Source organism: Mytilus trossulus, unplaced genomic scaffold, assembly GCF_036588685.1.
Source record: "Mytilus trossulus isolate FHL-02 unplaced genomic scaffold, PNRI_Mtr1.1.1.hap1 h1tg000122l__unscaffolded, whole genome shotgun sequence".
In the NCBI taxonomy this organism is placed as follows: Eukaryota; Metazoa; Mollusca; class Bivalvia; order Mytilida; family Mytilidae; genus Mytilus; species Mytilus trossulus.
Genome location: NW_026963298.1, coordinates 903,860 through 915,042, shown reverse-complemented (window position 1 = coordinate 915,042; position 11,183 = coordinate 903,860). Strand labels below are relative to the sequence as shown.

At 31.7% G+C, this 11,183-nt stretch overlaps 1 protein-coding gene across 1 annotated transcript; it reads left to right on the top strand.

The window, feature by feature from the left end:
* Window positions 1-372: 372 nt before the first annotated feature.
* Window positions 373-8,023, top strand: LOC134700075 (uncharacterized). The gene is made up of 4 exons (XM_063561447.1): window positions 373-1,867; window positions 3,134-3,318; window positions 5,578-5,956; window positions 7,771-8,023. Exons 1-4 carry the CDS (start codon window positions 373-375, stop codon window positions 7,974-7,976), a joined length of 2,265 nt encoding a protein of 754 aa, XP_063417517.1. The 3' UTR covers window positions 7,977-8,023.
* The last annotated feature ends 3,160 nt before the right edge of the window (window positions 8,024-11,183 follow it).

Genomic DNA, 11,183 nt, shown 5'->3' with positions numbered 1-11,183 from the left:
TTTACTCTTGTAAGGTTTATACTACTTTTTTGTTTGACAGGACAATTAATTATGGAAATCAGTGACCAATATGAGTACGTCTTTGATGATATCGAATTTAACCTGTATCAACAATCTAATCTGAAAGAATGTACCGAGGAAAAAACCCGAAATATTCCGAAAAGCTTCGATCGCTTTTCTAAAGCTAAGTCATATTTGCCAAAAGAAGACGAAAATGTTCATCATATGCTTCTTAATTTAGTGTCAACAACATTTTATGAGGAAATGGGAATAAATCGCCCGGAATCGAAGGGGTTAGTCGTCAATGAAACGCCATTGATCGACGAATTGTCAAATAGTGAGTCAAAATCAGTGACCAATCAAACGTCGTCAATGGATGACCAATCAAACAGCGATTCAAAATTTGATCAACTGGTGCCCAAACACACGACAATAAACAATAACATAACAAACTCAGAGGAAAACGTTGGTAAAAGGGGCACACATCAACCGTCAATCAAAGATAATTTTTCACAAAATAATTCAAAATGTAAAGTATTAGTATATGATCAAAATTCTACAGTAAGTGATTTAGAAAATTGCTTTGAACATTCAAAAGACCATCACACATTTCAATCATTAGTTAACGATACTATACTTGGTGTTTCGTCGACTACATCGATTCAAAGTCAAACTTATAACAATGATAACATAGAAAAAAATGTTACTAAAACGAACGAATTAGAAATACAACGAAGTCTGTCAGAGGGTTTGAAAAATGAAGAACGAAGATCTGAGCAATTTTTAAAGTTTAAGGAAAATTTATCGGATCGAAAAAATCGAGGGAATTTTAACAGATCTGTTTTAGAAGGTATACATGGACTTCTTGACTCTGCGTTTGAGGACGAACTGGCTGCAGAAAATCGTGACTCTGTGTCAAAGGACGGAATATATACAAACACTGAAGACAAATTTGGAATGATTAATAAACAAAGTGTAAATCGTGATCAAAAATTAGATTCAACTTCAATATTTCGAGAGTCGTTAGGAGACCATCAGAATGAGACATCTAAAATAACTAAAGAAAAAGTTCAGAAGAAAGATGGGACAACTGAGAACAGCGGAAATCGTCTAAACCAAATTCAGGAAATGCGGAATATAACAGAAACCGTTATCGACCTGGATTTATACCAAGACGGGTGTTTAAATAAGATAACTGAAGGGAAGTTACAGCAATATACTAAGCTGAAATTTTCTCGTGACGTAAACACAAACGGTACAGATACAAAAAATACTATGAAGAGAGACGATATTGTAAAAAAGGGTGGTTTGCACGATAGAGTACAGGGTGCTTCTCAGAAAGGTTGTATCAACTGTAGTAGGAACAGTGTCCCAACAAGTTCTGTTTCCTGTCGTGTCGAAAACGTCTGTGTTAAGAAAAGCGCCCAGAACTGTTGTTGTCACGAACGTGTCGAGACATGTTGTGTTATTGATAGTTTCGTAGCCGATCATCTGGATAATGACAAAGAAAAAACAAGACAGCATAAAAGAAATTCTATTATTGTTAATCTGGTAAATGTGACAGATAGAGAACATGTTATACCATATCATTTAGTAGAAAATGATGCAGAGACAAACCATAAACTTAAGTGGAATAATTTGCTCAACGAAAAGGATGATTCAAATGTTAACAGAGTGAAACTAAATCGAATGTATAACTCCAAAAGCATGGTCAATGCAACAAAGCGAAAAAATACAGACAATGTATCGTCGACAACATGTGAAAATCGAGCGAGTCCCAATAAAGCAAATAAAGATTCATGCAGTCTAGAAAAGAAACAAAGAAAAACTGTCAATAAAGAAGAGGGCGTTTACTTTGAAAACTGTGGTAAGTTGTCTTAAATCGTATTCTAAAGAAGCATTCATTTTACTACTGTGGTGTTGTCCTCTTTTTGTTATTGACATCCGTTTGTTGTGTGACAAAGAAATAGAAAACAAAATCCATCGGTTTCTATCAAGAACATATATCGATCAATAATTGAAGTAATGTTAATTAGAAATGATGCATTCTGGATTTACTAAATATCACTTTCTACATTTCTTTTTTGATTCAAATGGAGGGTTTCGTGTCCTTTGTACCGTTGGTGTCATTTTGACCGAGGGTGGATAATGTGATAATACATACCGTCAATAAGTCAAAATTGAGAATATAATTGAATCGCTAAATTAAACGACTGGTATTTAACGATCCAAGGCCGCGGATAATTTCACAAATAATTTGACACACCGACATATCAGTTAAGTAATTGATTATAATAACTGTTGAATCATAGGTGTGAAGTTCTTCTTTGAACTCGTTAAAACTCGTTGAGATTAAAGCGACGATATTCAACCGATGTTGAAATTTCGTATATTGATCATATGAAAGAAACCTACTAAGGTTACACACAAATACTAATCACACACTAATACTAATCACACACTAATACTAATCACACACTTATACTAATCGCATAAACATCAAAAGTAGCGAGACTGTGTGTTACTACCACCAATCATTTAATCCACAATTTTCTAAATAAGAAAATGACTGTATTAAGTCGGGAAAAATGACAGTTGTTGTCCATTCGTTTGAAGTGTTTGAGATTTTTATTTTACCATTTGATAAGGGATTTGCCGTTTTGAAATTCCTTGAAGTTGATAATTTTTGTGCATTACTTTTTACAACGTTATAAAGGCTTACTTATTATGTCTGTTTGGTTTTGTTCACAAATCATTGTCAATATATATAATGCAATTTAATTCGATTGTCATACAAATGAGAGGTTTAGCTAGCATAAAACCAGGTGTTATCCACCATTTTCTGCACAAGAGAATGTCTGTCCAAATAAGGAATATGACAGTTATTATCCATTCGCTTGATGTGTTTGAGATGAGAATTTTGCCAATTGCTAAGAAGAGTTCTGTTTAGAAATAATTTCCGCGAAGATCGAAAATTTTGTATTTACTTTCTGCTATGCATGCATCGCCTGTCATTGTAATTTATAACTAAATTAAAGCAGTTTACAATTTACTCATGATTATCATCACTCAAGTGCTTGTATTAGGAAACTGTATACTTATTTCATAATTGCTATTTTTGGAATCTTTTCAGATATTTATTTTGTAAAGATATGGAAATTTGACTTATCGATGAAAATACTGACTTGTGGAAAATTTGCATGTAAACAAAAGTCAGTGAGCAAAGAGTTAAAGATTATATCAAACATTATTTTGGCGGGATTTCAGAAGGCTCACAATAAATTTGTCGAGCGGTCAGAAACAATTACCAAAATTGAGGTATTTCTATTATCTTATATTGCAGTACAAAGATGATTATATAGTAGCAATGATATATACTTCGACAACATTATATAACGTTTATCTTCAAACTGGAACAGTTTATAAGGTCATGCGCCAGAAACACTTTCATGGATTATTCTAGAACGCTCAAAACTGCATTTTGAATACTACAGATTAAAAAAAAAAAAGATATTGAAGAAATACATGAAAAAAAACCCCATTGAAACAAAAGACAAATTGATCTAAAATCAAGTTTGACTGATTAAATAGAAAAAAATTGTTTTGAAGATCTTTCTTGATTTAAATATAAATTATTCAAAAAATGAAAATTAAGAGTCTTCCAGGCAACATGCATTTGATTATGTTATATATGTCGTTTGGTCGTCTATATAAACATCCGTGGCTATTTCTTGTTGTAAGGATATACAAAAATAGTACCTGAGGTATTTTTCGTTTCCTTCAGGGTTTATCAAGTACGTGTAATCAACATGATAATAAATAAGAAAACGTCATTTGACGAGAATGATATATCTAAATGTGAATCTATGTTAACTTTGTTTATTTAGATGCAATATGTATTTACATGTTTTGAACTAAAAAGCCAAATACACAACTCAACATGTTAGCTGAAACAATAATTGTCCTTACTCGTCGTTGTAAGGGACTAGTGTCATTAATAACAATTTAAAAAAAAAATCAGAGAAAAAATCAAATTAGAGTCATTTATCAAATTGCAAAAATCTCAGGCTTAAAAACATTAAACGAAAGGATAACAACGGTTATTTTCCGACTGGGAACCTTAATCTTATTATGTAGTACATAATGGATTAAATGATGGCATGTTATGTTTGAATTGTCTCCCTTACAACACATAAAAGCAATTGTTTATAAAATGCGATAAGATTAGTTTGATTTGAAATTACACTCGAAAATTTACTAAAATATAACAAACGAACCCCGTTAATCACCAGAATAAGTGATAGCAGCGGCCACATTCCTGACTTGGTACAGCCTTTTTCAGAAGAGAATGGTTTGTTCTGGTTTTAAAGATTGCACAATCTACCACTTGTTGGAGAGTTGTATATAGCTCCATCATAATGACAACATTGGATAAGCAACCAATACAGTCAAATTCTATTGCGACATCAATTGGTACCCAGAAATCTGTAAACTTACACTTTATTTTTTTACATAAATAAGGCCGTTAGTTTTCTCGCTTGAATTGTTTTACATTGTCTTATCGGGGCCTTTCATAGCTGACTATATGCGGTATGGGCTTTGCTTATTGTTGAAGGCCGTACGGTGACATATAATTGTTAATGTTTGTGTCATTTTGGTCTTTTGGGGATAGTTGTCTCATTGGCAATCATACCACATCTTCTTTTTTTTTTTTTTTTATATCACAGACATACAGAACAAATAGTTAAAACACATATAATTTTTTTTTATTCTAACAAAGAAGACGACCCACTAGGTGTAGGAGAAAGTACTTTAACGCCAAATTTCAACTTCAGAGCATATAACGCATTCTGAAGTGCAATTGATGTATTGACCAATATGAGAACATCGTACACATTCATATGATTTAAACCACTTACTGCATTCTTCTCTCAATATACTTACAGACTGGACAGTACTGTTGGTCTAGTTCATTTTGATTTTTTTAAACCATAACCCTATCGGAATGTTCAGGGCTCTTTAAAGTCTTTCTGTATTTGTTTTTTCCCCTGCTTTTTTTCATCAAATCGAAAGTCGTGTCATGCATACAAACTTATAATTCTTGTATCATTGATGAGTATATGTTTAGAAAGAAAATGTTGAAATGATGTTATTGGTCGTGCTTTGTACAATAAATTCGACATGTTATGTTTTATGATCTGTTCTGATTTTTTAAGAAATAAACAATTTGATTCTTCTCTTTAAAAGTCTTGTTCAGTCCTGGAAGGGTTTGGAATGTCGATATTCTGCTTGCAGATAATTCTTGAGCTGTTTATTATTTATGCTGCTTTTGGTTGCTCTGGTCAAGCATGTATTTACTTTATTCGAAAATTAGTTGCTTATTTGTATTGCATGCTATGTATGTGAGTTTTTAACTTTGTATTACAGGTTGTTTTATATGTCAAAATGCACTGTTTTATGTTACTTATATGTTTTTATATTCGGTCAAAAGCTCCTTAGAGCTTGTGTTGCTTATTTGTACTTATGCCGAATCAAAATCAAGTTTCTTTATCTTATCTTATCTTATTTTCGTTTCAGAATCCAGAGCAAATAACCGATGGTAGCTTACGGAACTTATACTCCGAATTCACAACCAATCTTGTTATCTTCATTGTCGACTTTTCTAATTGCATTCGCACATTTGGATTACTTCCAGATGATTTTAGAAAAATTCAGATCAAACAATGTTTGTTAGAAATGGCTGTTATTTACTATACATATTGGTACTCTGTACGCAAGTCTGACATATTCTGGGAAATATACAACCTTGATACATCCATGAAGAATTTTTCTATCCATGGAGGAGAAATAGGACATCTTATTTCTAGTATTTTCAAGTCTGCTGTTTCGTTCAAACTTCTGAATTTAACTGATCAAGAAATATGTCTTCTAGCAGCAATGGTCTTGTTATCCCCAGGTATGTGTGAATCATTAAACTCTTTTGGTAATTTAGAAATATAATACACAGCTACTTTTTCATAGGTACTAATTCTGTACTAAAATATGCAGTACTGAAATTTACTTGTATTTTTACAGTACTTGATTTGTACTAAATATTTTGGTACAGAAACAATACCAACAGTGATAGCAATAATCCATGAAAGTCATAACTTTTAAGAGATTTGAAATAGAAAACTTTCAAAATGATGAAAATGTAACAGTAGTAACCAAACATCTGTAGTGCCTAAATTTCAAGTACAAATAAAGTACTGTAAAATACAGGTACCTAAATATTACAATAATTTAAAGTAACAAAATAGTACTGAATATTAAAAGTAGATATCCAGTACTACAGATTTGTAGTACAGAAATAGTACAGAAATAGTACCTATGCAAAAGTAGCTGTGTAAATGTACAGATCTGAACAAATATTATCATTCGACATCTTAACTCATATATCGATAACTTACTGACAATGAATGGTAAACAACGAAACAAAAAAGGACATAGGAGTATCAATAATATGCATAAAAAGTAAAAACACAAAAATATTGAAATCCGAGGAAAATTCAAAAAGGAAAGTCCCAAATCTAATGGCAAATTCAAAAGTTCAAACACATCAAACGCATGGATAACAACTGTCATATTTCTGACTTGGTACAAGCATTTTCTTATGTAGAAAATGGTGGATAGAACCTGGTTTTATATCTAGCTTAACCTCTCACTTGTATGACAGTCGCATCAAATTCTATTACATTGTCGACGATGCGAAAACAAAACAAACAGACACAAAAACAGGTAAAAATGTCAAAAAATAGGGGTACAGCAGTCAACATTATGTTATCATCTTAATCACTACAAAAACAACAAGTGAAACGACAATGGAAAACACAACATAGAGAACTATTGAATGAGCGACACATATCCAACCAAAACTCTGGGAATAATTTCATGTGCTCCGGTAGGGTAAGCAAATTCAGCTCCACATCCGTACACATTGAGAATATTTGTTTTCAAACATTTCATTATAAGATATATGAAATATGTAAAAAAACGTTCTCGTACATTAACGTAAAGGCATTAAACGAAATCATTGTCCTGAAATTAAAACAGGTCTGAAAAGATTTTGAATTAAAAAGAAGAGTTGTTGACATCCTTATTTAAATGTTGTAAAAGTGTGATGTCAGGCTATTGCTACCATGTATTTAACTTGCAGCAATGCTAAGTTTGTTTAGATTTTTCCCCATCGTGTTAACGGCAACTATGTTACTTTGAGAATAAAATCGCTAATCATTTGAATCTGGTGTATTTCTTTGCTGTGTGCCTTTCTAAGAGGTGATGTTAAACTGTTGTCTCGGGTAAGGACACCCATATCCTTTGTTCTTCAAAAATTAACCTATTAATTCATTAAAAGAGGGACGAAAGATACCAAAGGGACAGTCAAACTCATAAATCTAAAACAAACTGACAAGGCCATGGCTAAAAATGAAAAAGACAAACAGAAAAACAATAGTACACATGACACAACATAGAAAACTAAAGAATAAACAACACGAACCCCACCAAAAACTAGAGGTGATCTCAGGTGCTCCGGAAGGGTAAGCAGATCCTGCTCCACATGTGGCACCCGTCGTGTTGCTTTAAATGTTCTTTTGACATATAGACAATTTTGATAGGGTGTGTTTCTTTGCTATGCAAGCACTTTTGTATGTGTCATGGATGGATACCATATATCCGTCGTTGTTTTATTATTATACTTTACCTATTAATTCTTTAATACTCTTTTAACAGATAGACAAGGAGTACCACAAGACCACGTAAACCATCTGGTAAAACTGGAAGAAATCATTTGTGTTGCGTTAAAATGTAACATGGTGTCCCTGCATCAAGAATACTCATCTTGTCTGTTTGAAAGAACAATCAGAAAACTCATTGATCTCAGGCTGTTTAGTGATAATCACCTTAAAGACTTTTTACAATCACCAATAACTGATTAACAAAGTATTGGATTATATAATGTATAGATATTAAAATATTGTCATGATTTATTTTATTTCTTTCAGCTATTAAACTTATGATAGCATACACTGTTAACCATGAGTACACAGCTACTTTTGCATATGTACTATTTCTGTACTAGAAATCTGCAGTACTGGAAATTTACTTTTAATATTTAGTACTATTTCTTTACTTTAAAATTATTGTTATATTTATGTACTTGTATTTTCCAGTTCTTGATTTGTACTTGTAATATTGGTACAAAAATAATACCTACAATGATCACAGTATTCCATGTTGGAACATCATAACTTTAAGACATTTGAAACAGACAAACTTTCAAAACGCTGAAAATGTAACTGTGTAACCAAAAATCTGTAGTACTTAAATTTCAAGTACAAATCAAGTACTGTAATATACAAGTACCTAAATAATACAATAATAAGTAACAATATAGTACTGAATATTAAAAGTAGATTTCCAGTACTACAAATTTTGTTGTACAGAAATAGTACCTATGCAAAAGTAGCTGTGTAGCCCGGGTTCCTAATTCTTATATGTATAGGGTTGATAGAGACAAGTGTTCAGGAATTCTGGGGAAACACCTTGAATTTTAATGAGAACTAAAGTTACAACAAACATCGTCGAGTTGAATGAATTGTACATCCATTTAATTCCTAAAACTAAGAACAATTTTTTGGATGTTTATAAAACAACTGCTACATATATTGCCACGACAATCTATCTGTTTTCAAAAACATAGTTACAAAATAAAACACAATACAGGTTCATTTTGATATTGGACTGTTACAGTTAATATACAGATTTTAATTGCAAAATCTCTCTAGGGCTCTCCTGTAAAACATGTGTTTTTGTTTTATATGAGACAATAAAGGAATTATTCCGTTAGCCTAGCTGATCCATTAAGATGAGGAATTAAATTAATGTTTGGTAATTCAGTTATTGACTTCTTAGTTCTAAATTGATGCATTTTTACAATAACATGGCCTTTAAGCACCTGCGACCATAATTTTGTAAATTGAATGTTTTATACGACACATAAAACACAAATTGATGGACTCCAAATATGTAAACGATAGCAGTTAAGTGTAGATATTATACTCAAGAGGACGAAAAACATTCATAACAGATACATTTCATTTAAGGTGACGAGCGCCTAGGGACGCGGTCATTCAGTAATATTGAATATGCCAATGATGGTAAAACTGCATTTAACCCCTGTTCCGACATGAAATGATCGCCATTTAATTGACCTACAAATCTTGTTTTTTTAAAGTAGTTGGGAAAGTTTCAACTTATCCATCGCAGCAATACAAAAATTATTAATTTAATCCGTTTTATTTGTCATACTAAAATAAACCCGTACACCATTTAAACTATAACATACATTAAAAGCTATTAGATATTAGATATTAATTGACGCAATATTTACCGCTATTGTTTTGTGTCAATTTATCCATAGAAAATAAAATAACAAGAATTACGAAACTCCGAGGTCTCTCAAAACTTTGCAAACGTCTGTAAAGATTTATTTCAAATATTAATATTTATCAAAATAACTATGATCATAATGGAAAGTAGTAGTAGATGAATTCTATTTCTTTACATGCATGAACGATACTGAAAAACGTTTGCAAATATAACATAAACATTTGACAGCATTTATATTGGTTGTAAAAGTTTTATAACCGCGGTCCCTCAAAACTGAGCACACCGCTGTAAAACAGTTATGCAAATTTCAAACTTTGCATACATCTCCTATCCTGGAAAGTGCATATCTTTGAAATATGAATAAAGATATGGAAATAAAATAGTTATCTTTAGCATATCTTTGAGAACGTCCGAAATAATGCCAAAGGAATAATGCATTTACATATACATTAGTAGGTCCGCAAACATATCTGCAAGAAAAGTAGTTACATTTGTCTAACATTTACATGATTGCCCAAGTTGTTGTTAATCTGCCTTTTCGTGTAGTGTTAAATAACTCAACCCAATGGATACCAACTGTCATATTCATGACTTGGTAAAGGTATTTTCTTAGTACACATAATGTAACAGCACAGCTTATTGATTACACACTACAAAACATAACAATATGACCGTAAATATTACGTTTTTTTTGTATTGAAAATATAGATACAAAGGCAAAAGCAGGTATATTTGATATATTTGGTACAAGTGACTACCAAATATGACATAAAGATTGGCAACCACAATTTCTGAAAGAAAAATGTCAAATGATAAAGATATGATGTGGTGTGAGTTTCAATGAGATAACTCTCCTTTCAAGTCGCAAATTATTAATACATAGCAATCATAGGTCACAGTATGGCATTAAAACGAGACCCTTGGTTCACACTGAACAACAGGCTATAACGGTTTCAAAAATGACTACTGTAAAACATTTCAGACAGGAAACCAACAAAAATAAAATTACAAAAATATTGAACTTATTAAAACGGATAGTTCCTTATCAAATGTCAAAATCAAAAGCTCAAAAACTTAAAAATATCAAACGAATGGATAACAACTGTTATATTCCTGAATTTAAATATAAAAAGGAGAAAAACATATGATATGAACAACACGAACAAACGACAACCACTGCACAACAGATTCCTGATTTAGGACATGTGCATGAGGATACATTGGTTTTTAACAGGTCCCAACATTCACCTTTACCTGAAACTATAGTGTAACACTACATCATAAAAATACAAATAAAAAATATCATCTGAAATGTCTTAACTCGGTAAAAAATAATAAAAAAATGTAAAAAAAAAAAAAAAAAAAAAGGTAGGATTTCAGATCATCATTTTTTTCAAACCAATAATCGGAAATAACCGACAGCGCAATGCCAAAAAAAAAGACCAACGGTAGAAAACACAACATTGAAACCAAAAACTTAGCTTCACGAACTAAAGCAAATAAGGGATAATTGCAAGTGGTACGAAACCCTAAAAAAACAAAACCAAGAATGATATATAGTAGGTACTCCGAACTCATCTAACATAAACAATGAACCGATTAAAAAATATTCCACTCAATTGAAATCATTGAGACTCTGCGTAGTTTCAAAACATCACTCAGCGTTTGAACAAATCGCTATGTTACACACTTTAAAAATTGTATTAAAAACATGCATTCTATGACAATAAATGATCGTTGAAAAGTCTATATGT

What these genes read in the sequence shown, in the direction of transcription:
- LOC134700075 (XM_063561447.1), top strand. Translation starts at nt 373, where the DNA reads ATGGATGACCAATCAAACAGCGATTCAAAATTTGATCAACTGGTGCCC. An exon ending in CGTTTACTTTGAAAACTGTG is followed by an intron (nt 1,868 to 3,133) that starts GTAAGTTGTCTT and finishes GAATCTTTTCAG; the next exon opens with ATATTTATTTTGTAAAGATA. An exon ending in AATGGTCTTGTTATCCCCAG is followed by an intron (nt 5,957 to 7,770) that starts GTATGTGTGAAT and finishes CTCTTTTAACAG; the next exon opens with ATAGACAAGGAGTACCACAA.